This window comes from Corvus moneduloides, chromosome 25 (genome assembly GCF_009650955.1).
Source record: "Corvus moneduloides isolate bCorMon1 chromosome 25, bCorMon1.pri, whole genome shotgun sequence".
Lineage (NCBI taxonomy): Eukaryota > Metazoa > Chordata > Aves > Passeriformes > Corvidae > Corvus > Corvus moneduloides.
The window spans coordinates 1,348,034-1,372,408 of NC_045500.1; the positions used below are offsets into that span (position 1 = coordinate 1,348,034).

Sequence of the window (24,375 nt, forward strand, 5' to 3'; positions counted from 1 at the left end):
TCCTTTCATTTTGACTCCTGGCTTACTCTACCAGCTCTTAACCCTGAGCAAGGACTCCTCTACCAGCAAACCAGATGGAAAAGCGTTTCCTCCAGCTGTCCCCCAAAAACCTGAGTGAAAAGGGGTTTGTTGCTGTGCTGGTTGTGCGAACTCTCCCAAAGCTTTGCCTCTGCTCTGGGGTGAGAGCACATCATCTCCTAAGTGACCCCAGTGGGGCTTGTCATTCCCGAGTCCTGCAGGCAGCCCTGCTCAACCCAGGAGGGGGGTCAGACACAGCCGAGCTTATTGATGAGCATCTCTCATTACCTGCTAATTATCACAGCAGGCTGGAATGTGCTAATCTGCTCTTGCACCGGGGTTTTGCGCCAGGCAGCCATTGACTCGGCAGTGGGGCCCATTGAGAAGGAGTTGGTGACAAAACAAACAGCAAAGCCTGTGTTAAATCATCCGAGCCCCCTCCGAGCGATCCCTTCTCCTCCAGCAGGGAAGGGGAGAAGCCACGCGGTCTGTTGGCTTCTCCCAGGGCTGCACCTGGGCTGATAAAGCAGTTGCAGGGCTGTAAATTTTGACTGGGCTCACACTGCCTCTCGTTTTTCATGGGTTTTGGCTTTACTGGGTAAAACCCGGGTAAAAAGCACCAGCGGGTTGTTGTAGGCAGTGGTGCAGGTCACTGGCCTCCTCCATCACGGATAAATGCACTTTCGAGGTGTTTCCCTGGCTCTGTGGAGAGTGTAGCCAAGATTTTCATGGAGGGGAGCTTTTATTAAGCTTCCATGTATAGATTGAGAAGTACGTGAATTTTTAAGCACCTTCCTGGGGTAACGAGACGGGCACGTGTGTGAAACATCTCCTGCTCAGAGATGATCTGCTCCTGTCTGTTCATCTCAGCATCTCCAACCCCTCTTGCCTTCCCCCCGCCACTATTTTTTTTGTGTGTATTGCATATACTTCACTTTAGGCTGTTTTTCAGAATAATTTGTTTTAATTTTAAATATGAATCTTGCATGTGTAAAAAAAAAATGCACATATTTGCAATCACTTCCACTTGTAAAAACCCAAACAAACAATAATTATAGCAGAAACCTGCTAATTCTCACTCCAACTTCAGAGCTGATAATTCACGCGGCAGAACCCCGAGCAATCCCGCCCTGCTCGGGTAAACAGCGGGAGCTGGAGCGAGTCCACAGCCTGCTCTGCAATATCCCCCAGCTCATCTGGCCAGGGGCTCCCCCAAAAGCCACCCAGGTGATGTTTCATGCACACAGCAGCTTCCCGGCCTTCCAGAGCAATAATAAGATTTTTTCTTGCCTTTTCTTCCCTCCATCCGTGAGCTTTGGTGCCACCAAGACGGTTCTTGTTCAGGGAAATGTCTGCTAGGGGAATCTTCTGTGGTGGCACTTCCAACACCTGCAGAGATGGAAACACCCTGTAGAGAGGCTCATTTAACCACTCTTTGGTGAATTCTCCAATCTATACAATGTCTCACCAATCTGTAGCAAGACTCGTTAAAATTATTTTGAGAAGGAGCAGAATTTTCCACTCATTTTAATATTACAGAATCCCAGAGCAGTTTGGGTTGGAGGGGATCTTAAAGATCATGCAACCCCCCTGCCATGTGCAGAGAACATAACATTAAATATCTGCATTTTCAGTTCTGAACTGCATCTTCATTCTGATTTCTCTCCGTGCCTCAAAGCATGTGATAACAGATTTTGAAAAACGAGGATGGAAGTGAAACATGGTGCGACCCAAGGCGAGCTCTTTGCTCTAATTTTCCACCCCGTGAACTGCACAACTTCCAGTTGCTGCTCTTCCTGGGAGCAGAGCCAGACTTTGAAATCTCCAAATCGTTTGTGAAATGGATTATTCATCCTTCTCGTTTTCCTACGGACGAGTGTCCTCTGTGCCCTCTAACTCAAAGATGAGCTGAGATTTAAAGGACTCTTGTTTCAAAAGAGCAGCCCTGATCTGGGAATGAAGGGTGGGCAAAGGGGATGCACTTGGCTTGAAAGTAATCCAGGAAAGGGAGGATCACCGGAGAGGTTTCAGAAGGTCACAGGGAATAAAATCCTGAAGAATTTTATCTGGGAGACTTGGAGCAGGCAGGCTGCTGCCCACTGGTTTGCACATCCACTGTTATTTTTAGAAGGAAAAGTTCCTTTTTCTTCTCTGTGGATTCAAGTGGGAGGTTTTAGGTCCCAGGAGTGTCTGTGCAAGACTCCTGCAGCTGAGGACCTGCCACCCCCTTTCTGAGCTACAAAAAGCAGCTGGGGCTGTCACAGAGAGAGCTGCTCAGCTGGAATTACTGGAGCAGGAGCATCCCCTGCTCTGCTCTCACCCCTGAGCCCATCGGCCTGGCCCTGGGGGAGCTGTGCCAGGACACTGCACCTTGACAGGAGAAAAAATGGGAATTTCTTATTCTGCCACGGCTTCCTCGGCAGCGCCTGTAACAAAATAATTCTTGGAGTCACTGGCAGTGTTCAGTGGAGCCAGGCCTGCAGGTGGATCAATGGGAGGAAATCTATTCCCCTCTGCTCTTGTCTCCACAAGGGAAAATGCTCAGCACCTGCCCAGGGTTTCCAGTGCCTCTGGAACAGCTGCTGGTGCCACTGCCCTTGTTCCCAGCAAGACAGGCATCACCCTGTGCCCCGAGCAGCCCTGTAAGCCCCTCAGAGCTTACAGCTGCCCTTGCAGAGGGAGCCAGGGCAGCCCAGGCATTGTGGTGAGGTGCTGGCCCCAGCCCAGGGTGGGGGGAAGCTCTCCCACCTCTCCCCTCTGCCACAGCTTCACTGACACCACCAGCTTTGCCTCTTGCTGACCCTTCAGCTCCTCTGCCGCCCCACTGCCACACCTCGCCTGCCTTCCCCCCTCCTCCTGTGCTGGCCCCTGGGTAAAACACTCTTTGCCGCCTCTTCTCCAACCCTGCAAAAGTCCTGTGTGCCCCAAAGCACACGTTCCAGCTCTGGCAGCTTGGCTAATAGGAGGTAATGCTGCTTGCTCAGAGCTCGGGGTTATCTGGGCAGCAGGTACCCGTGAGGCTGTGAGAGAGGAGCGGCCACAGGAGCCATCCACGGAGCCTGGAGCCATCCCTGGAGCCTGAATATTCAGTGTGATCCAGTCCATAAGGTCACTTGAATGCTGCTTTTTGGTGCCTGGATGCAGTACATTAGTTTGTTTCCTATCAACTCCCAGGAACAGGCGTTTAATCTCACAAGAGGTAATTCTCCAGGCTGGCACTGGGAAGAGTTTGCTAATAAATATCCCACGGTAAGGATACTCTTACACCTTTCCCAATTGGCAGCTAATAGCAGAGCAGCTGATGACATTTCAGCCCTTTCTGCATGGCTGATCAAACTCCTGACGGTGACTTTGAAAGCAGTGCTGGGATTTTGTGTGGGTATCAAAGCCAGCAGAACACTCGATAGCTCAGATCTCTTGCCTGTGTGAGTAATAGACAAAAAGATCCCTGAAAGGTTTCATATCTTACTCAAAATTTCCCTGTTTCCTGTTTGAAGCTACTTAGTGGACACAGTGGGACGTTGATGATTCCTCTCAGAGCAGTGCTAGGAAAACATCTGACATCGCTGTGGGATGAGCTCAGCTCACCACGTGGGCTGGCTCAGAGCTGCTCATGGCCAGGAGACAGCGCATTCCCAGAGGCCAGGCAGGAGAGCAGGGCACTGGCTTTGCACCTTAAACTCCGCTCTGGCAGCTGGCGTTAGGACCACGGGATCATTTGATTTTAAAAAGACTTAAGATCATCAAGTCCAACCCTGAACCCAGCACCCCCAGCATGTTGACCACTAAGCCACGTCCCCAAGTGCCACATCCGCGCATCTGTGAACGCTCCAGGGATGGGGACCCCACCACTGCCCTGGGCAGCCCCTTGAAATGCTTTGCAACCCTTTCTGTGAAGAATGTTTTCCTAAATTATCCAGCCTAATAGGATAATGCAGCAACCTGAGGCTATTTCCTCGTGTCCTGTCCCACGTTCCCTGGGAGCAGAGTCTGACCCCCACCTGGCTGCACCCTCCCTCAGGGAGCTGTGGAGAGGCAGAAGGTCCCCCCTGAGCCTCCTTTCCTCCAGGCTCCCTCAGCCTCTCCTGGTGCTCCAGCCTCTTCCCCAGATCATTTCCCTACTTTTCATTGCTTTTCCTGGGGATCACTTTGGCTTTGGTTTCTCCTCAGTGCATCCCACACCTTCCCCTCTGAGCTGGAATCACTGGGGACCCCCAGGCTGTGCTTCCAGGGAAAGTCCTGTCTCCCTGGATGTTTGTGGGTGAGCAAGGCACGAGCTCAGCTCCCTGCTTCCCTCTTGGAGCGGGGACACATCTGCCAGGTCACAGGGCTGGTCGGTGAGAAGCAGCATTCCATATACCTGAGTCATCCCTTCACTGAAGGTGTTGTGCTTTGGTTCCTTTCAAGTCGAATAATTCAGCACTGAGGCCGCGTGAGCCGGACTGACGCAGTCACACTAACAAAGGCCAAACTGACATTTTTGCTCAAAAGGATTTTATTTTCTTTTCTCCCCAAGGAAGCTGAATTTAAAAAATGGAAAGCTTATGTAAGGGCTGAACTCGAGCTACCTCTCTCATTTTTGCCATGAAGCCAGAGGAAGTACCTGACATGTGGCCACCAGCAGCAAGGGACATCTCCTCACTGAGGACAGCATTGCTGCTGCGATCCCTCTGCTCCTGTCTGGGTAGCCACAGCTCTTCTGCTTCTCCAGTGGTGCAAGAGAAGCTTATATCTGTCCTTGTCTGGGGAAATCCTTGCCTCTGGGAACATGTTCCATGTGCTCTGTGCTCAGCCAGGCCTTGGGCTCCACCTCAGAGCAGGTCCGGGCGTTGTCTCCCACCAGGGAGGGAATTGGGATGCAGGGAATAATGAGCAGCTCTGCCGCCCGCACGGCTCTTCCCCGTGCTTGCCCATGACTGACAATTCCACAGAGCTTTGTAAATAATGTAAGGCTTTTGTCTGCTTGCTTTTCCTACTCATCTGAAAATCAATGCGGGCACGTGTTCTGGAGCACAATGGGCCCTGTGCGGGGGGGCTCGGTGTCCTTGGCTCCGGGGAGGGGACCCAAAGGAGCACTGGGAACCAGCCTGTTTGTCACGGGGTGGTGCAGAGCCAGGCCCTGGTCTGCTGGGAAAGTGTGGGCACGGAGCCATCTCTTCTCCATGGCCAAGAGATGGCTGCATCTCCGGGCATCGTGCCATGAGAAACCAGCCCTGAGCTGGGCCGAAATGCCCTGATTTCCATCGGGTGGGAGCTGCTTGGTCTGAAGAGGGACCCTCCTGGGATGCTGGGTAAGATTAGGGTGTCACACAGCAGCCCCTTGATCATCCTTCAAGCTCCAAGCTGAGGGAAGGATCAGCTCTTCCCGCTGAGGGACAAGGAGAAAGTCCCACCGCTCCTGCTCACCAGGCCTTTCATTTTGGAACAGCAATATTTTGACAAGGAGCTCACAGTCCTCCTTCTCCACTTCTGTGCTCTCCTCAACAAAAAGGACTAATTCTTTTCAGAGCACAATGGACATTCAAAGCTTCGCTTACATAAAAGCAGCCACGACGTCTCCATTTCTAATGAGTCATTGTTCCCTCGGTGAGTCTCTCGCTTCCTACTACAATACTCACTCCTCTTGGGTAATGAAAATTTAACTTTCTGCTGCTCCCGGTTGCTGGTTTGGGCGCGAGAGGCTGCAAGCTGAAATAATTCAGCCAGGAACTCATGCAAACAGATTTTGGTCTTCAGAGAGCTTAAAAAGCCTGTAGCCAACACTGGCTTCAGTGATGGAAGGGGCTTCAAGGTTCTGCTGCAGCACAGACTGTGGCAGTGTCATTGTGTAGGTGTCTTCCTCTGTTTTCTGGGTTGTAAAACAGGATTTTTGGGCCTTCTCACCATTCGTGGGTGTTGGGACATCTGAAAAGCAATGCCCTGGCACTGGAAGTGTCATTTCCCTTGGAAGTCACGAACAGAAGAGTGTCAGCCTTTGTTTGAAAGAACAAGGCAACAAGAGAACCACTGAAAAACAGGAGCCACAGGTGCAAAATCCATTAAGGAAATCTAAAGAGTTCTAAAGTGGTTCTCTCTTTTTTCCTCTTTTTTTCTTTCTTTAGCTTTTACAACATGCTTGTGGCTTCACAAGCATCCTGCCTGGGCTTTTTGAGAACACGGTTAATGTTCTTGCCTGCTCGCTCTTCACTGTGGCGCCTTTATTGTCCCCTTTTGTCCCTGCTGTTCGGGATTTCAGTGGCTGCGGACGTGCCCCCCATGAGAGAGACTCCTTGAGGAAGGCAGGAGCTCGGGCACCAGCAAGGGGATCCCGCTGGTGCCTGGCAGTTCCTCAGGGAGCGGGGCAAAGCAGGAGGAGATGGGAAGGTTCCGGGATCAAGGGCTCCTCTGACACCAAGCCCTCACCCAGGACAGCAGGTGACCTGCGGTGACAGGGCCCTTCCAGCTGCAGGGCTGCTCCAGCGTGCAGGTGGGACACTGGGGTTGTGCTGGACTGTGGCCAAGTGGCGTCATTAGCATCTCATTTCCATATCTGTTTTTGCTTTTAAAACAAAACCAAAAAAATCAACAATGCATTCAGAGCCCTAATTTTTGCTTCTGCTCAAGGCACTGCTGTGCTGGATGAACAGATCCTCTCCCAGGGGCAGAGTCAGTGCCCAGTGAAATTCCCAGTGAAATTCCCAGGAAGCCAGGCATCAACTGGGTTGTTTCTTTGAAAATATTCCAAGTCTTTACACTTGAGGGAAGATGGGGTGTGGAAGTAAAACAGGGCTACACTTGGGTTGGGGGCACATGGACACGTTGCTGCATCTCCCTGCTTCGCTGTGCAGCACTTCCCAAACCCAGATGTGGGGATTCTTCGTCCAGCAGGAGGTGACAAGGAGATGGGGGATGAGGGTGCCATGCCTGGACTCTTGGTTGGGCTTATGTGGTCAGCTGGGTCCAGCTCCGGGGTTCTCAGCACAGGAAGGACGTGGAGCTGCTGGAGTGAGTCCAGAGGAGACCATGGAGATGTTCCAGGGCTGGAGCCCCTCTGCTCTGGAGCTGGGCTGGGAGAGCTGGGGGTGCTCACCTGGAGAGGAGAAGGCTCCAGGGAGAGCTCAGAGCCCCTTGCAGGGCCTAAAGGGGCTCCAGGAGAGCTGCAGAGGGACTGGGGACAAGGCATGGAGGGACAGGAGCCAGGGAATGGCTTCCCAGTGCCAGAGGGCAGGGCTGGATGGGATATTGGGCAGGAATTGTTCCCTGGGAGGGTGGGCAGGCCCTGGCACAGGGTGCCCAGAGCAGCTGTGGCTGCCCCTGGATCCCTGGCAGTGCCCAAGGCCAGGCTGGACATTGGGGCTTGGAGCAGCCTGGGACAGTGGGAGGTGTCCCTGCCCATGGCAGGGGATGGAATGAGATGAGCTTTTAAGTTCCCACCCAAACCATTCCACAATTCTGTGATGAACTCCTATCTCTGCAGAGATTTGCATTAGCCAGCATTTTTTGTTGAAAACCTATTTAGTGGAAGGGGAGAAATTGGGAAACGCCTGCTTGCCCAACAGGTTGGAGTCAGACCTCCTGCTCTGAAACCAAAGCATCATTTTGTAACAGCATTTTAAACATTCCTGGAAAAATACCCACCTGGCATCTTTCAGCCCATTTTCTTGTAGCTGAAAATGCTCAACCTTTGTAAATCACCCTCTCCCAATCTCCCCATTTTCAGTTATTTTCTGTCAAGTATCTTATCTGCCTTAAAACTTTTCTGCAAATTACTTGTTCCTTTGACATTAAGACATAAGCTGTAACGTGGACGGGCCTCTGATCTTCCAAACCCAGTTAAACCCAGTAATCAGACTTTAAGCTGATTTGAAAGCGAGTTGAGCTCTGCCTTCAGTACTTTTTTCTTCTTTTTTTATCTGTGATTTAGGGAGAGATGATCCTGCTGTGGAGCAGGGACTGGGCCAGGTAATGCTCTTAAGGTCCTTACACCCATCTCTCCTCTCCTATGACTGAGTCTGAGCTGTTTGAAGCTGAAATGGAGCCTCGGATGAATAAAAAATGGGTTTAAGTGACAATTCTTCACACTGAACAAACACAGGGAAGGGAAAGACAAGAGACATATGCCATGTTTCTGCTCTGATTTTCCGTGGCCATCAGCTCGTCTTCAAAACGAATCAAGAAGTAAGAGAAAAAGGAAAAATAAAATGTAAAAAGAGCTTCATTTCCAGCAGCAATTACCAAACGAAGCCCGTGCTTAATGGGCATTTGCAGAGGGCACAGACACCACTTTGTGCCTCCGCGTTCTCATTAGGGCTCGTGCAGCTCCCAGCTGACAAGCTGATAATTCTCACTGATAAAACAAATCTTTTTGGGTTATTGCTGCCTTCCTGCACTGTCCCTGCTCGCCCAGCTCTGCCTTGAGAATTGTCAGGATTACAGAGTGAGCTGTGAAAACCCAGTTAGCAGGTGGGAAGTATATATTAAAATAAAACAACAAAACAACAAAGCAACAAAACACTCATTTTTTCTGCTTTCTGAGTTTTCTCTCTCATCCCACTTTTCCCTGCTATCTGAGGACTGCTTGTCCTTTTTGAGTCCAAAAAAAAAAAATACAGAGCTGATTCATATTCCCTTTGAAATCAAATATTTAAATCTTAACTCAGCACGAGGGCTTGTGCTGGAGTGAGGCCACCATGACTTCCAACAAGTGTGTCCCAGCAGGAAAAGCTGGAATCTCCTTGGGAATTAACCTGCCTGGTTGTGCAGGCAGCACCACGCTGAGAGCCACCACTGTGGTCTTTTGGAGGGTCTGTGGTGAAAATCAGAGCTCCTTGGAGATGTGGGGGTGCTGGGAGACCCGGGATCTGTGCAACACCTAGGAATGAGGTGCCCAAGGTGCTCCTGGAGATCTGCAAAAACTTCAGCTGGGCTTTTTACCTTCCTGCATGTAAACCAGCTTGGAATTTAGAAAGGACAGCTCTGCTTTTCCCTGTGCTTCTTTAGGTGGCTAAGAGCAAGCTAAAGCTGTAATAAAATAAATGTGGGGGCACACGTTGGTTCAGCGGCAGGAGTTGGAAAATGATGGAGCTTTGGAGCTTTGCCCTGCAGGAAAGGCCCAGCAGCTCATCTGGAAACAAGTTGGGATGCAAGACCTTGTGTCACACTTAACCTTGGTTCCGGATTAATCATCAGTCAATGATTAAATGGAGTCGGTGTAAATTAGGATTGAATTGATTTGGAGTGGATCACATGGACACTGTCCTGCTTTGACAAATTGGTTTTAAAGAGCAATTTTTCCTCCAGCCCAGTCCCCTTCCATGAACTGAACAGACTCTCAGTGGAGGGGCACGGGCTCTGAATTCCTGCCTGGTGCAGGGCCATAATTCCCACCCAGACAGGCTCCTAGTCGTACAAACCCCACAGGTAACACAGCGAGGGGCATTTGGTGGTTCTGCCTTTTCCCCAACACCTCTCTTTGCCAGATCTTCTCCTGCATCCAGAGTCAGAGCAAGACCAAGTGGTGACAGAGCATTTGCGATGCTCTACAACCAACTCACACGAAGGACTGCACTCACAGGAGCCCAGACACCAGCAAATCTGCCTGAAATGGCCCCACATTTAGGATCTTCCAGCATTAGACTGCGTCTCTGAAAGGGGATTTTCGGGTTGTCCCATGCACTCATTATGGAAAGAAAAAAAACCATCAGGATTTAATAATTTGAATCCCTGGATGTGTCCAAGGCCAGGTTGGATGGGGCTTGGAGCAACCCAGGATAGTGGGAGGTATCCCTGCCCATGGCAGGCGGTGGGATGAGATGGGCTTTAAGATTCTCTGATTCTGTGAATGATTTCCAATCATGGCAAAGCCAAGGGAGAGTGAAAATGAAATGTAGTGCTGAGTAAACTCTGCTGTGGAAGAGGCCACAGTGACTGGAGTACACCCCACGGCAAATGAGAAGCGCCATGTCACACCTGAGGTGTGAGACCTCCCACCACGGCAGGAGATGACGGGGGCTGGGATTTGTTACTGCAGCATTGCGGGTAGGGAGGGGTGAGGAGAGGGATCTGCGAGTTTCACGATGCAGTTTGGGCGACAGGCAGTGCTGAAGCAGGTCCTTCCTTTCCCCTGCAGATGTGTGGGAAGCTCCCAGCAAATGCCAGGAGGTTACACGGGGGGAGGGAGGGGAACAGCAGCAGCTGGTTGTTTCCCTGCGTGTTTTATAGCAGGTTGTTATCTGTGCATCCTGATTTCGGGTAGCACACGAGGTGGGAGCAAGGCTCACAAGCAGAGGACCAACATCCTCCTTTATTACGTGTAATATAAAATATTGCTGCTGCTGGACATCCTGCTGCTTCTCTGTCTGTGATCATTGTGGCTGAAACGCTACCGCCACAATTTGGAATAAAACAGTTACAGGAAATACTGGTGCCTCTTGGCTGGAGCTTTTTCCTCCCCCAGGGAGCAAAAATATTGTAAATGTTTGTCACTAAGTGCTGTGTCCAGCGCTGGGTCCTCAGCACAGAAAAGATGTGGAACTTCTGGAGTGAGTCCAGAGGAGACCATGGAGATGCTCCAGGGCTGGAGCCCCTGTGCTCTGGAGCCAGGCTGGGAGAGCTGGGGGTGCTCACCTGGAGAGGAGAAGGCTCCAGGGAGAGCTCAGAGCCCCTTGCAGGGCCTAAAGGGGCTCCAGGAGAGCTGGAGAGGGACTGGGGACAAGGCATGGAGGGACAGGACACAGGGAATGGCTTCCCAGTGCCAGAGGGCAGGGCTGGATGGGATATTGGGCAGGAATTCTTCTCTGTGAACAGGATGAGCTTTATGTCCTTTCCAACCCAAACCATTCCATCATTCTATGGAGCAATCACACAATTAAGCAATCACATAATTAAAAGCTTCAGAGCTCATTTGTGCTGTGCCAGAGCATCCTGGACTGCTGCATCCCGAGGAACTGCATCGTGCTGAAAACCACTGGAGAACTGACAGTGTCCTGTTCTCTCTTGTTCCCTGTGCAGGCCAGGCGTCCTCGTTCACCCAGCAGCCCCAGGACCAGGTGGTGATCGCGGGGCAGCCGGTGACGCTGCTCTGTGCCATCCCCGAGTACAATGGCATCGTGCTCTGGATCAAGGACGGGCTGGCCCTCGGAGTTGGACGGGATCTCTCGAGTAAGTCGGGACACCACCCTCCATAAATGAGGAGAGCAGGAGCTCTCCTTGACACAACATTTATTTGGGGAATAATGTTTTCATTTCAACTCCACCTTCCAGCCTGCCCAAACATAGGCACTGATGCTTGGAATAAACCAAAACTTGTTTCACTCTGACCTGAAACAAAACTGTTGGCTCCCACAGGTGGCGCCTGACCCTTTGGAAAACCCTGTTTTGATTTCCTTGGAAACAAATGTCGCCTTTCCAAAATGTGGGATGAAATGTTTTGTAAATGTTGAAAGTGCCTGTTTTGATATTCTCAAAAATAAAAAGAACCATAGAATATTCTGAGTTTGAAGGGACCCACAAGCCTCTGTTTGCTTTGGACAAGTGCTTGTGGCTTCCTCAAGCTTTAGTTTTGGCAAATTATAGTTTGGTGACCAAATTCCTCAGAACCCACATTCCTTAATCCCACACCCACATCGTGATTGAGGGTTAATTGCAGCTGGTGAAGACAGGTGCAACGCTGGGGAAGTTTAGAGTTTTTTCTGTATATTGCACTGGAAAATGCTAATTTGGAACTGAAATATTTCAAGTGATTAAGGAGAGCTGGAAATAGCCTGAGAGGACATGGAGCCCTTCAGGAGCTGCGGTGTCCCCACAGGCTCTGCAGAGTTTGTACACGTGTGACACTGCTCAGCTCCTGGTGACATGAGAGAGTTTTCCCCAAGGCAAGAAGCAGCATTCAGAAACCAGGGGAGGCTCCTTGCTTCCTGGTCTCCAGGGACCCTGCTCTCCCTAAAGTGCAATGCCTGCTTCTTCTTTCCCTCCGTTTTTTATTAATACATATAATTGCTCATTTGCAGCCGTGCCCGAGTGAGCAGCCCCATCTTCGCCTGTTTTTCAAAGCTCTGAGCCACAACTTTTGCATCTATTAGAGAGCTGAGCTTTCCATGCAAGACCTTGCAACACGACTGGGTAACAAGAGCTGCAGTGAAGGAGGGAGCTGATGTGAATGACTTCCACAATTAACGGAGCCGGGGCTGCTGGAAGCCGCAGGAGCTGCCAGCTCGCGTGATACCAGCTCAGCCAGTGTCTAATTAGCACAATGCAAACAAACCCATCATTTGTATTTCTCGCAGTTCAGGAGAGCAAATCCTGCTGTTGGTGACTCGAGAAACAACAAAAGCACAGGGATGTGCCAGTGCTGTGTTACACAGGGCAGTGGGCAGCAGTGGGACGGGGGGATGGCACCTTTCCTCCCGTGTGTCCATCCTGTGTGTCCAGCCAGGCTGACCAGGGCTACCCCCAGACCCCTGCCCAAGCTTTACACAGACCTGACCGTGCTTGGATTCCCGGGTGTCACCACAGCTGATTTCAGGAACTGAGGATATTCCATGACAGGCTGCAGAGGAGCAGGAGGTGCTGGGTTTCCAGCTGGAAGGGCTCATCCCTTTTTCTTGCCCAGAGAGGCTGTGAATGCCCCAACATTGGAAGGGTTCCAAGCCAGGCTGGAGAAGGCCTTGAGCAACCTGATCTAGTGGGAGGTGTTCTTGCCCATGGCAGGTGGGGAATGGGTCCAGATGATCTTTAAGGTCAAAACCAAACCTTCCAACACTTAACATTCTATGATCCCATGATTCCTTGGGACTTCAGTTAATGCTCCTTCATCAGCACTTCTTGTTTTGAACCTGTAGAGCAAAACATACAGTATCTTTCCTGAATTTGGCAGGTTCTTTCTCTCTCTCTCCGGGCTGGCTGCCAAGGAGGGGAGGAAGCTCCCTGGATCCTGGGAATTGCTGTGGGGTGCTGGTGCTCCGCTCTCCTCACCCCTGGGCTCGTGGCTCCAGCTGCCTCCTGACCCGTGCTTTGCCTTCGGCAGGTTATCCGCGCTATCTGGTCGTAGGAGACCATCTGTCGGGACAGCACCACTTGAAAATCCTGCGAGCTGACCTGCAGGATGACGCCGTGTACGAGTGCCAGGCCATCCAAGCCGCCATTCGATCCAGACCTGCCCGGCTGACTGTCCTCGGTGAGTCCCGGCTCCTCACACACCGCAGGGTATTTCTGGGGGGTTTCACTGCCTTCATGGTCACACTGAGTGGCTTTTGACAAAATGTTTTGCTGCTGGATCGAGAGGAGTGGGAATGAATCTGTGTGAGAGCAGTGGATCTCACTCAATCCCGAGAACAGGAGCAAAGGAAGCTGCTCGGGGAAGCTGCAGTTCTGGGGTGGAGTACGGCAGTTCTAGGAGGAGTAACACAGGCACCGAGGGTTTGGCACTTCAGCTCTATGGATTTATGCCTCAGTTCAAGAGATTCTCCATAAATTTAAGGATATAATGAGTGTCAGTGTCATCACTTACACGTTACCCTGCCTACAGGACCGGGACGACTCCACCCCTTGAGGAAAGGCTGGTTTCACACTATTGCAGTATTTTTAAACTACCTACATACTAATATTTTATCACCCTGAGTTTCTCAATAATTAATCTTTCCCACGAGCAGCACAGGAGGATATTGCCTGGGATTGCAAACTGGAAGTGGCTCCCAAAATCATGTGAAGGACCTTTTTGTGTGGGAGATGCTGGGGAGCACTGGCAGGGAGGGAGGGCTCTCCCCTCAGGAGTGCTGGGAAAAGGCAGGCACGTCAGCAAGGCTTCCCGGCATGGACGTGGCTTCCGAAAACTTAATGAAAATGGTATTTTTCTTGAAAAGCTTGGACAAAACCCAGTCTGTATTGCTGCTCCCAGATCCATCCTGATTATTCAACCCTCAGAGTGAAACCATTTGCATATTTAAGCTTGTTTAAATTGAAGATTGGATTTCTTTTTTTCCATGTTGTTTTTATTCCTGGTTAGTTTCTCAGGAGAAAAAAAAAAAAACCTTTTAAAAAGATCCAAATCAAGAATTTCAGTACTTTTAGTCAGATCAACATTGATTAGTTTTAAGCAGCCAAAAGAAGTGAATTAAGGTACCAGCTCTGGTTGAAGGTGCACCTCACCGGAGTCTGCACTGTGAAAATGAGTTCAAATTCCTGGTTTGCAATTTCCTCTGCGTTTGTTTTCCTCCCTCCACAACCCTACAACGTTCCCTACTCCCAAACTTTCCCAGCTGCCACCCCTTCCTTCCCTGACCCCGACCATAATGATGATTTTCCTTTGATTCCTCCTTCTGCTCAACCAACCCTTGGCAGCAGCTCAGAGCTCTGACATGTGCCCATACGTGAAATAATCCTGGAAATGAATAGGAAAGAGGAACTTTGTCTTGCTCACCGACTACCCCTCCTTTGCCTGGGCTCCCTCCTTCTGTTGTGAAAGCAGAATAAGTTGCTGGAGCCAGACAAAAGAAATAATGCTATTTAATTAGAGCTAAAGATTTCAAAACTAATTTAGTCCCAGGGCGTACGTCAGAGCTGCTGCGAAGCGTTGATTGAGCAGAGAGATGTTTTTATGGATCAAAAGGAAATCGTTATTATCTTAGGGGTTATGGAATGTGTTGAATAGATGGTAGTTAATGTTTATGTGGATATACATGGCAGTTGCTAATTGCTACATTTACCTAAGATGTTCAGCAACTTCTATTTGCAGAGTGTTTTCCTTTTAAGAAAATTAAAGTTACAGTGTGTTCAATTTAGGCCAAATCAATGAGAAAACGTGGGTTTGGAGCCCACTGGCAGCTCATCTTTCACTTTAGGGTTATTTATGCAGATGTTCTGAGGGGGAAATGGGGTCACAGCCCCAAGGCTGCCGGAGCTCCAGGAGCGTTTGGGCAATGCTCTCAGGCGCAGGGTGGGATTGTTGGAGTGTCCGTGGACTCAGTGATCCTTGTGGGTCCCTTCCAGCTCAGGAAATTGTGTGATTCTATGACATTTCAGGCTGGTTGGAGAGGTAAGAGTGATGATCCCACCTTTGGAGGTGGTTGGTGATCAGCAGCTCACGCTGTTCCTTTGGGATGGGGTGTCCTGTGAGGCAAAGCTGAGAGGTTCTGGTGGCTGGGGGGCTCTGGTGGCTGGGAGCCCCACATCTGCTGCTGGTTTCCCAGTGAATCAAGGGCTCTTCAGCCAGCTGGGTGTTAGAGGCAGTTCTGGGGAACTCTATCCTGCTCTATCAGCCCCAGCCTCGTCTCTGGAAAAATAACCCTTCTTGGCTTTTTGTATGGGTTGGTGGTGCCTTGTCTGTCCTTGCCAGCTTTTCCACTTCCTTGGTATCAAGAAATCCCCTAATGCCTCCCGATTCAGGCTCCAGCTGCTGTCATTCATGTCTGACAACAGCTTCATGGGGCTGATGCCTCCTACTTCCCTGCTCAGATGCAGAGCTACACCATATTTTAATTAAATATTTAAGGATTTGTCACACTGTTTTCAAATCTACATGGTTAAATGTAGTGGAACAGATCATTCCATAGCCTTGGAAGTCCAAACACTCAAACAGACGAGCCTATTAATGTCATCAGCATCAGGGAAAATCTTTTCTTCATGAAGTTCCAGGGACAAATATTGCTGGGAAATGTGGTTAATGCATCCCAAAGCTGGAGGGTTCCCCTTCTCCAGGTCTCCCTCACCTTCCCTCCTGTCATTGCCCAAACTGTCTGGGGAAGGAGTCACTTCCCAATCTCAGGATATGTGCCCCAAGCAGGGGAGGTTGATAAATCTGATGGGATGGGATTTGGGACATATGGAGGCATCCGGATTTTCTGCAAGCAAAGGATGTCAAGGAAGTTTGGCAGGGGAGCCCAAGCCAGGCAGGATCTGGGAAGCCACTGGAGGGCTATTTGCTACCTGGTACATCTCTAATGGCAGGGCTGCTTAATTTATGATCTATTTAACTAAGCCAGGGTGTTAATTAAATAAAGTAAGAGCCTGATTAGGACTTGAAGAAATTTAAAAATAAAATCAGGCAGCAATCGAGCGAAATTGCAAAGCAAACACTTTGGCTGTAACCACTGGAGAGTTCCCTCCGGTCTTCCATCAAAGCTCGGAGCAGGGAGGGCAAATACAAGAGATTATATTGCCAACAGATGTGTGTTGTTAAAATATGCATCTGCCAGCCGTGTAGCTTCAGGAGCCAGAGGGCTCGCTCGTGGATCCTTCTGCACTCGCGGGACCGTGAAGGAATTTGAGGCCCCGGCAGCCGAGCTGGGATTTGCAGACACGTTAATTAGTGTTGAGTTCCCAGATCTCGGAGGCAGCCGAGCGAGGAGAAACTTTGAAGAGAGCTTTGGCTTGCCCGGGAGGGAGTGGGGAGGGAGATGGGAACCCCAGTTCGTGATGCCGACGTGACCACGGCGCAGTGACACCATGGCCTGCAGTGACACCATGGCCTGCGGTGACACCATGGCCTGGGGTGACACCTCGGCCTGTGGTGACACCATGGCTTGCGGTGACACCATGGCCTGGGGTGACACCTCGGCCTGTGGTGACACCATGGCTTGCGGTGACACCATGGCCTGCAGTGACACCATGGCCTGCAGTGACACCTTGGCCTGTGGTGACACCATGGCCTGGGGTGACACCATGGCCTGCAGTGACACCTTGGCCTGCGGTGACACCTTGGCCTGGGGTGACACCTCAGCCTGAAGTGACACCATGGCCTGGAGTGACACCATGGCCTGGAGTGACACCATGGCCTGGGGTGACACCTTGGCCTGGGGTGACACCTCGGCCTGGGGTGACACCATGGCCTGGGGTGACACCTTGGCCTGCGGTGACACCTTGGCCTGCAGTGACACCATGGCCTGCAGTGGCACCATGGCCTGCGGTGACACCTCGGCCTGCAGTGACACCTCGGCCTGCGGTGACACCTCGGCCTGCAGTGGAACCATGGCCTGCAGTGACACCATGGCCTGGGGTGACACCTCGGCCTGCGGTGACACCTCGGCCTGGGGTGACACCTCGGCCTGCAGTGACACCATGGCCTGGAGTGACACCATGGCCTGCAGTGACACCTCGGCCTGCAGTGACACCTCGGCCTGGGGTGACACCATGGCCTGCAGTGACACCTTGGCCTGCAGTGACACCTCGGCCTGCAGTGACACCATGGCCTGCAGTGACACCATGGCCTGGGGTGACACCTCGGCCTGCAGTGACACCATGGCCTGCGGTGACACCATGGCCTGCAGTGACACCTTGGCCTGGGGTGACACCTCGGCCTGAAGTGACACCATGGCCTGGAGTGACACCATGGCCTGCAGTGACACCATGGCCTGCGGTGACACCTTGGCCTGGGGTGACACCTCGGCCTGCAGTGACCCCTCGGCCTGGGATGACACCTCTGCCTGCAGTGACAGCCTGCGGTTACACCTCGGCCTGCAGTGACACCTCGGCCTGCAGTGACACCTCGGCCTGCAGTGACACCTCAGCCTGCTGTGGCCAGGACCCGCCGTGCCTGGAGGAAGGAGGAACCAGGACAGGGAGGCAGATGGAGGACGAGATGTTGGGAAGCTGGATGGCTCCTCTCCTTCATGGCACCTTGGCAGGAGCATCCCGAGCCTGTCCTGGTCTGTCGTCCCCAGTGGGAGATGTGGCACCTCCAGCCCAGCTGTCCTGGGAAGCTCCCAGGTGCCACTTGCCTGGCACAGGGAAAAGGTTGGCCCCAGAGGTGCCAGTGGGAACTTGGCCACAGCCAGGAAAGGGGAATATGAGGGTGTGAAGTGGGAGGCAGGGGAGCTACTTCCAGAGGCTTAAGGTGAATAATTGATAGGCAATTAACTTGTACCTTCACCTTTTATAGTCTAATTCCCTCTCTCCTCCCCACCACAGCCTCTTCTAATATTAACTCTGTCTTCACATGTGTCCCATTAGGAATAAAGCTTTCTTAAATCAACATGAATTATTTAACTCAACAGATTAAGTTAATTTGAAGTGAGAGCTCCTGTCTCTCTTACAATGGCACAAGGCAGGGACAGGAGGAGGGTCACAGGGGTGTCAAGTGCATCCACATTCAATCACAGCCATTTTCCTCTTTTTATTTCATTTTTTATTTTATTCCAATCCCCTTTCTTGCCAAGTCTTTCCAGTCCTCCCCTGCAGAGCAGAGTAAGCATTTCCATTACCAAAACGATGGTTGGCAGCTTGAGACATCTGCATTTCCCAGCTTTCCAGCTCTTTGGTGGAGTTTGATCAGGAAATAAAGAGGTTATGTCCTGGCTAAAGCCCTTTCTCAACATTTGTTTGTAATGCTGAGCTGCAAGGAGAAAACGTGATGAGGTGATGTTTCAAATCCAGAAACAGTTCAGCTTGGAACCCTTTTTCCACACTTTTTAAGAGAATTCAATTCTCTGAGTGCAAAATTCAGAGCATGTAGTGCTGGGATGTCAATTCAGAACAAAACAAAAAAAAAAAGAAGTGATGAAAATGCGATCATTTTCTTCCAGACAGTCTCTTCTCCTTGAACAACTTTGGGTCTTCACAAGGCTGCATTTTCTGCTGGGAATATTTTCAGTGGCAAAACAGCAACTGGCTCTACTGGGAATGAAACAGAAACATCAAACAATCGAGCACAAATCCCAAATAACCTAAATATTTGATGTCATGTCTGAGCAGCTTAAGTTTACAGCTCTCTGAGCCTGCTCCTTTTGATAGCAGAGGGTGGCCGGGTTTCCTCCCTCACATTCCTGTGTGGCTCTGGGGTGGGAAGGCTTCTCCATGGGATTGACCATTCCTGCCAGGCAAACCCGGGGGCTCAGAGGTGAAAGGCAGCCTCTGCCTCGAGCAGTGTAGAGCTGGAAAACGGACCACAGAGAGGGACTGTGTGCTAAAAACCTGTGTCTTGAGATGGCTGCTCCCAAGGTGGGCTTCACCAGGGTGTTGGGAAGTGCTGCTTCCCCCGTTCTGGAGGGGTTTGCACTTGTCTGTGAAGAGGAGGAGGAAGAGGTGAAGGAGAAGAGAAGGCAGCATCTGCATCAGCTCTGTTTTCCTTACTTTGAAGCAGACAAGCAAAATGACATCCTTACATCCCCCGTAAGCACATTTGGGCTGGTGGTGGGTGCCAGGATGAAACTCTCCGTGGGACTCACCCACCCACCTCGGGCCCTGCCAGGGTCACAGCAAGGAATAATGACTTTGCAATCATACAGATATGGGGAGAAGAAAGCTGAGGAAGGGGCTTGTTTCACCTTACAGACATTAAAAATGATACGTATCATAGAACCATGGAATGCTTTGGCTTGGAAGGGATATTAAAGATCCTTTAGCTCTGTTTCTCTGCTCCAGGAACAACCTTCCCCTATCCCAGCTTGCTCCAAGCCCCATCCAACCTGGCCTTGGACACTTCCAGGAATATGGAGGCAACCACAGCTGCTCTGGGCACCCTGTGCCAGGGCCTCCCCACCCTCACAGGAAAGGATTTCTTCCCAATATCCCATCCAGCCCTACCCTCTGGCAGTGGGAAGCCATTCCCTGTGTCCTGTCACTCCATCCCTTCTCCAAAATCCCTCTCCAGCTCTCCTGGAGCCCCTTTAGGCCCTGCAAGGGGCTCTGAGCTCTCCCTGGAGCCTTCTCTTCTCCAGGTGAGCACCCCCAGCTCTCCCAGCCTGGCTCCATGGCAGAGGGGCTCCAGCCCTCAGAGCATCTCCATGGCCTCCTCTGGGCCCACCCTGACAGGTCCATGTCCCTCCCCACAGGCCAGGGCTGTATCTGAGCAGGGGCTGGTTTTCAATCACATCGGGGGAAGTTCAGCAGGGCCAGGCCAGCACTAAGCAGGTGCTTCCTCTGCTCCCTCAAACCCCGCTCCAGAGTTATGGGCTCACACAGTTCTTACAGACTTTGTGTTTCCTTAAAGCCCTTGGGCCCTGGGGTTGGCTGATGCTGCCTCTCCCATCAAAGCTTCCCTTCCGAAGCCCTCAGAGCCACAGCAGCATTCCTGCCTGCACACTGAAGTACCACAGAGTAAATAGGAAGAGACACGGATAGAAATGATTAATGTTGGTGTTCCTGCACCAATCTGTGATTCCTTGTCTCGATGTGGGGAGGGCATCGTGGTTCTGACCCGTGGCTTTATCGAACATGAAGCATTTGGCTTCTCTCTGGAGAGTCTGCTGGGCTGGGCTGACCTGATGGATGCAAAGCACAGAGGGCTGATAAAAACCCTTCCTGATTCTTAGTCACCCCCTCCTCTCTTCCCAGCCCCTCCTCCTGGCTCTGCCACTGCCCTGGCCCCCAGATACTCCAGGCTGTGATGGCCATGAGGGTGCTGTGAAATGATGTGGGGGTGCTGCGTGTCAGGACCCCTCTGTCCTGCTGTGCTCATCACTCATGCCTGTGTCTGCAGCCGCTCCTGCTCTGGGCATGACCCCACTGCAATTCCCCCGGTCTGCACAAGCCATCTGGGAGCCAGCAGCTCCCTCCACATCACACCAGCCTTCCCCTCTGCTGCACCCAGCGGCTCCAGCTCCCTGGGATGCCTGTGGACCGCGCTCATTATTTTGCTTCACGCGCTTTTGAATCGCTGACACCTCTCGTTCTGCACCAGCCAGAACCCCCCGCACGTGTAAACCTCGCTTTGCTTTCACTCCCACTCACGATTCTCCCTCTTGCCAATCAAGACCCAACTCCCCCATCTGCATCCTGCCCGCGCTCCTCTGCATCTGCATCTGTGCTCGCAGCAGCCCCTTTTGTGCCTCTCCCAGCTGCGCACACGGATGCGATGCCGTTCGCAGCGCCGGGAGCTCGGTGGGTTGTTAGTGACCTGACACAAGTATCGACTCCCTCTCCCCTTGTCAGCTGGCAGAGAAGAACGAGGCTCTCGGAGCGTGACATCACCTGAGCGACAGCCCCCGCTCTGCCATCGATCGCCCGGGTGACAAATGAACCGGCGGCTCGGCAGGGCAGCACCAGCCGCGACAGCGGAGGAGCCGCTTTGGGAGAGGCTGCCTGAAGGGATCCCAGCTCTCTGCCCGTGCAGAGAATGTGGTTTCCTGGTTCCAAGAGCTTGGCCAGCCCTTTTCGCTTGTCTTGCATTTCCCTGCTCTGTGAAGTGTTGCCCAGCCTTGCCCCCACTGTGCCTGAGCGTCTCTGCCATCCATTGGATGGTTCAGGCCTCCCAGCACAGCTCCCAGCATCTCCCAGTTCCCAGCTCAGGCAGCATCTCCCAGCGTGTGGTGGAGGAAGGGCTGGGAACCCCATGATGGATCTCTCTGTGACACATCCATCACGGTGTGCCCCGGCTGCCGCTTGCTTTGGAGGCCCCTGTCAGGGTGATGGATGCCAGCTTCCCATCCAGCAGGAGGACTGGGATGGGTTTGGAGCTGTGGCATTCATTCCTTTGGGCTCCAACTGGGTTGTAAAACTGGGTAGTTGTGTCTTAATGACTGACCTGTGGGCGTCCTTGGTAATTAGCAGGAGAATAACCTCTCCTGCCTCGGGATATTTGTCACATGCCAGGATGGACAAATGACCCTCTGGAAGGGGCTATTACTCTTTTTTTGACATTAAAGGTGCCTGGTGTGCTCAAATTTGCCCCTTCAGGTGACAAAGAGAGGTGGAAAGCATGAGCATGGCATTGGATGACCCACCCAGGACTCTCCAGCCTCCTCCTGCTCTGGGGAATTAGGCTGGTGCTCTCCCCCAGGGGCAGCCACAAAGCCACAATATCGGGTTCCTTTAAACTCAACTCTGACCTCCACAGAGAGAGACAAGGGATTCATGGCAAGTTATGGATTTAACACATATGATGAATCCCCATTACACCATGAAATGAGAAAGGAAAATGTAGCTAAATGGAAGATTTCCCCTGGGCAGCAGGAGGCTGCAGCTCATGAGCAACTGGGGAAAACAGAATGAAAAAAATGGGGAAAAAAATAGAGAACCAGGATAAAACCTTGTTCTATTAACTAAATATTGCAAAACCTTTGCAAGCCACTGCTTGCAGGTTAGTGGGCTTTAAAGGCCAGGGCTCAGACCCGTGACACATCCAAGATTTCCAACTCCATCCCTTCGGTTGTCATGACTAGGGGAAATGAAGTACTGTTGATGATGGTCCCTTGGGGGCTCAGAACAACTGATCCCTGGTCTCTGGGGCCAGGACCTGCCCTTCACTACACTCTCAGTGTAGCCTGACCCTGCATCAGTCACCTCCCTTTGGGAAATGCCAGTGTAGCAGGATAAAAAATTTCCACTGAAAAGTGCACTTTTATCTTTTGCTCCCAAACATGGGGTTTAAGGCCAGGTTGGATGGGGCTTGGAGCAACCTGGTCTGGTGGAAGGTCTCCCTGTCCATGGCAGGGGGTGGAATGAGATGATCTCTAAGGTCCTTTCCAACCCAAACCATTCCAGGATTTTGTGACTCTAGGATAATACAGCTGGAGACAAATTCCCACAGGGAGAAGCTGTCAGTAGCTGCCACTGGGTGGCTTTGCTGGAAGACAGGCTTTAGCAACAAAATAGGGGAGGAAAATCGGGGAAGGAGCTCCCAGGATGCTGCCTGCTTGGCTTGTCCTGTGGGCAGAAAGGAATCTGGTCATCTGTGGCCTCAATGGAAACACACCTGGCCTGGGGTCATTTCTGTGGTGCCAAAGCCTCCATGTGAAATCCTTCAGATCCCTCAGGCTCAAATCCCTCCCTTGAAGAACAGGAAAAAAGAGCAGGGTGAGGCAGGAACAGGGGCCTTGGGGTCACAGATATGGTCCCTGCAACAGAGGAGCATCCAGGAGCTTGGTGCAGTCACTTATTGCCGGGGTTGGGCAGCGGCCAAGCAGCAACGCTGCAGAGTTGTGGAGACAAGTGTCTGTAACTCCCACTGAGCCACAAATCATGGAGGAGCTGAACTCTCCTCCCCGTGACCCCGTGGATCCTCTCCTCGTCCTTAATGGCGATGAGCGCCGGACAGCCCGTGGCGGGTTCAGATGATCCCGGGAGCATCCTCACGCCCGAGGTGGCTGTTTCGTATTCAGGTTGTTGCTAGGGAATTCTGCAGAGATTTCTCCTAGTGGGTGAGAAGTGACTTTCAAATCAGTGGCAGCATGAAAAAATCGCGACGGAAAAATAAGAGTCTTTCACGAGATCCCATTTAATTGCTAACGAAGACAAAAATCACAGCTCTCACATTTGGTTCCCCAACAAAACCCAGAGAGAGCAGCTGCCCCGTATGGATCTGATTCCAACTGGTAAGTTTAAAAGATACAGAAGGTATTTAATGATAATGATAATGATTTACATTTATATAGTGCCTTGTATCCACCGGGATCAGAGAGTGCTTTATATATATATGGATAAAAATATACTGGATAACAAGCACTCCATCCATCACCAAATCACAGCCCCTTCCCTGGCAAAGCTGCAAGCTGTTCAGGAAAGAGTTGCTGCATTTCCAGAGCCGCTCTCCCTCCTCGCTCCTACGGCACTTGGGGTGCTGTAGGGTAATTTTGTAATAAAACCAGGTGATAAAAACACTTTAAAAACAACAATGTCATAAAAAAGGAGAACCCTCAGTGTCATAAAATGGCATGCCGAGGAACAGGAGGGGAAACTTGAGAGGGAAAAGGTTATAATGGCTTTAAAATAAAACAGTAAGTTTGGGTTGGATATTGGTAAGGACTTTTTCCCTGTGAGGGTGCTGAGGCCCTGGCACAGGGTGCCCAGAGAAGCTGTGGCTGCCCCTGGATCCCTGGAAGAGTCCAAGACCAGGCTGGATGGGGCCTGGAGCAGCCTGGGACAGTGGGAGGTGTCCCTGCCCATGGCATGGGAGTGGAACAAGATGAGCTTTAAGATCCTTTCCAACCCAAACCATTCCATGATTCCACAATAAATAGGGACAGTCGCCAAAAGGAAGATCAGCTGTGGAGGAGAAATGTCCTCCAGCTGCTCTGGGCTAGAAGGTGAAGAAGCTTGGCCAGCAGCAACAGCTCCAAAGTGTGAGTACCATCAGAGCTGGGTAGTCAGGGACCTCCCAAAATTACTTTGGAGGTAGCAACACAAGGAAAACTCCTGACACCTGATGCTCAAATGATGCTGCTTCTCCCATGCTCTGCTTTGTCCTGCTGTGGAGCAGATCTGTTCCCATGGGTTGGGTGCAACCCAGCCAGCTCTGCCCATGGCACTGTGCTTTGGTGCCTGTCCTAGGAGGCATGAAGCCTTCCCAGCCCAAAATCCTCCATCTGAAAGGAGCCACTCAGTCTTACCCCTTTGGTGGCAACCTCTGGCTCAGCTGGGCCTGGGAGGCAGGCAAGGGGAGGGGAGGACGGAAGGCAGAGAGAAATCAAGGCTCTCAGAGACATTCATTCAAAATTCATAGGCGCAAAA

At 51.5% G+C, this 24,375-nt stretch overlaps 1 protein-coding gene across 3 annotated transcripts in view; it reads left to right on the top strand.

Annotated features, from left to right (window-relative positions):
• The window catches only part of KIRREL3 (kirre like nephrin family adhesion molecule 3), a 347,026-nt gene that overhangs the window by 239,182 nt on the left and 83,469 nt on the right, over positions 1-24,375 (top strand). For all 3 annotated transcript variants that reach the window (XM_032133597.1, XM_032133598.1, XM_032133599.1), the window contains 2 exons: positions 11,008-11,157; positions 13,022-13,171. In XM_032133597.1, the coding sequence (XP_031989488.1) occupies positions 11,008-11,157; positions 13,022-13,171 (300 nt within the window). The remainder of the gene's footprint in view (positions 1-11,007; positions 11,158-13,021; positions 13,172-24,375) is intronic.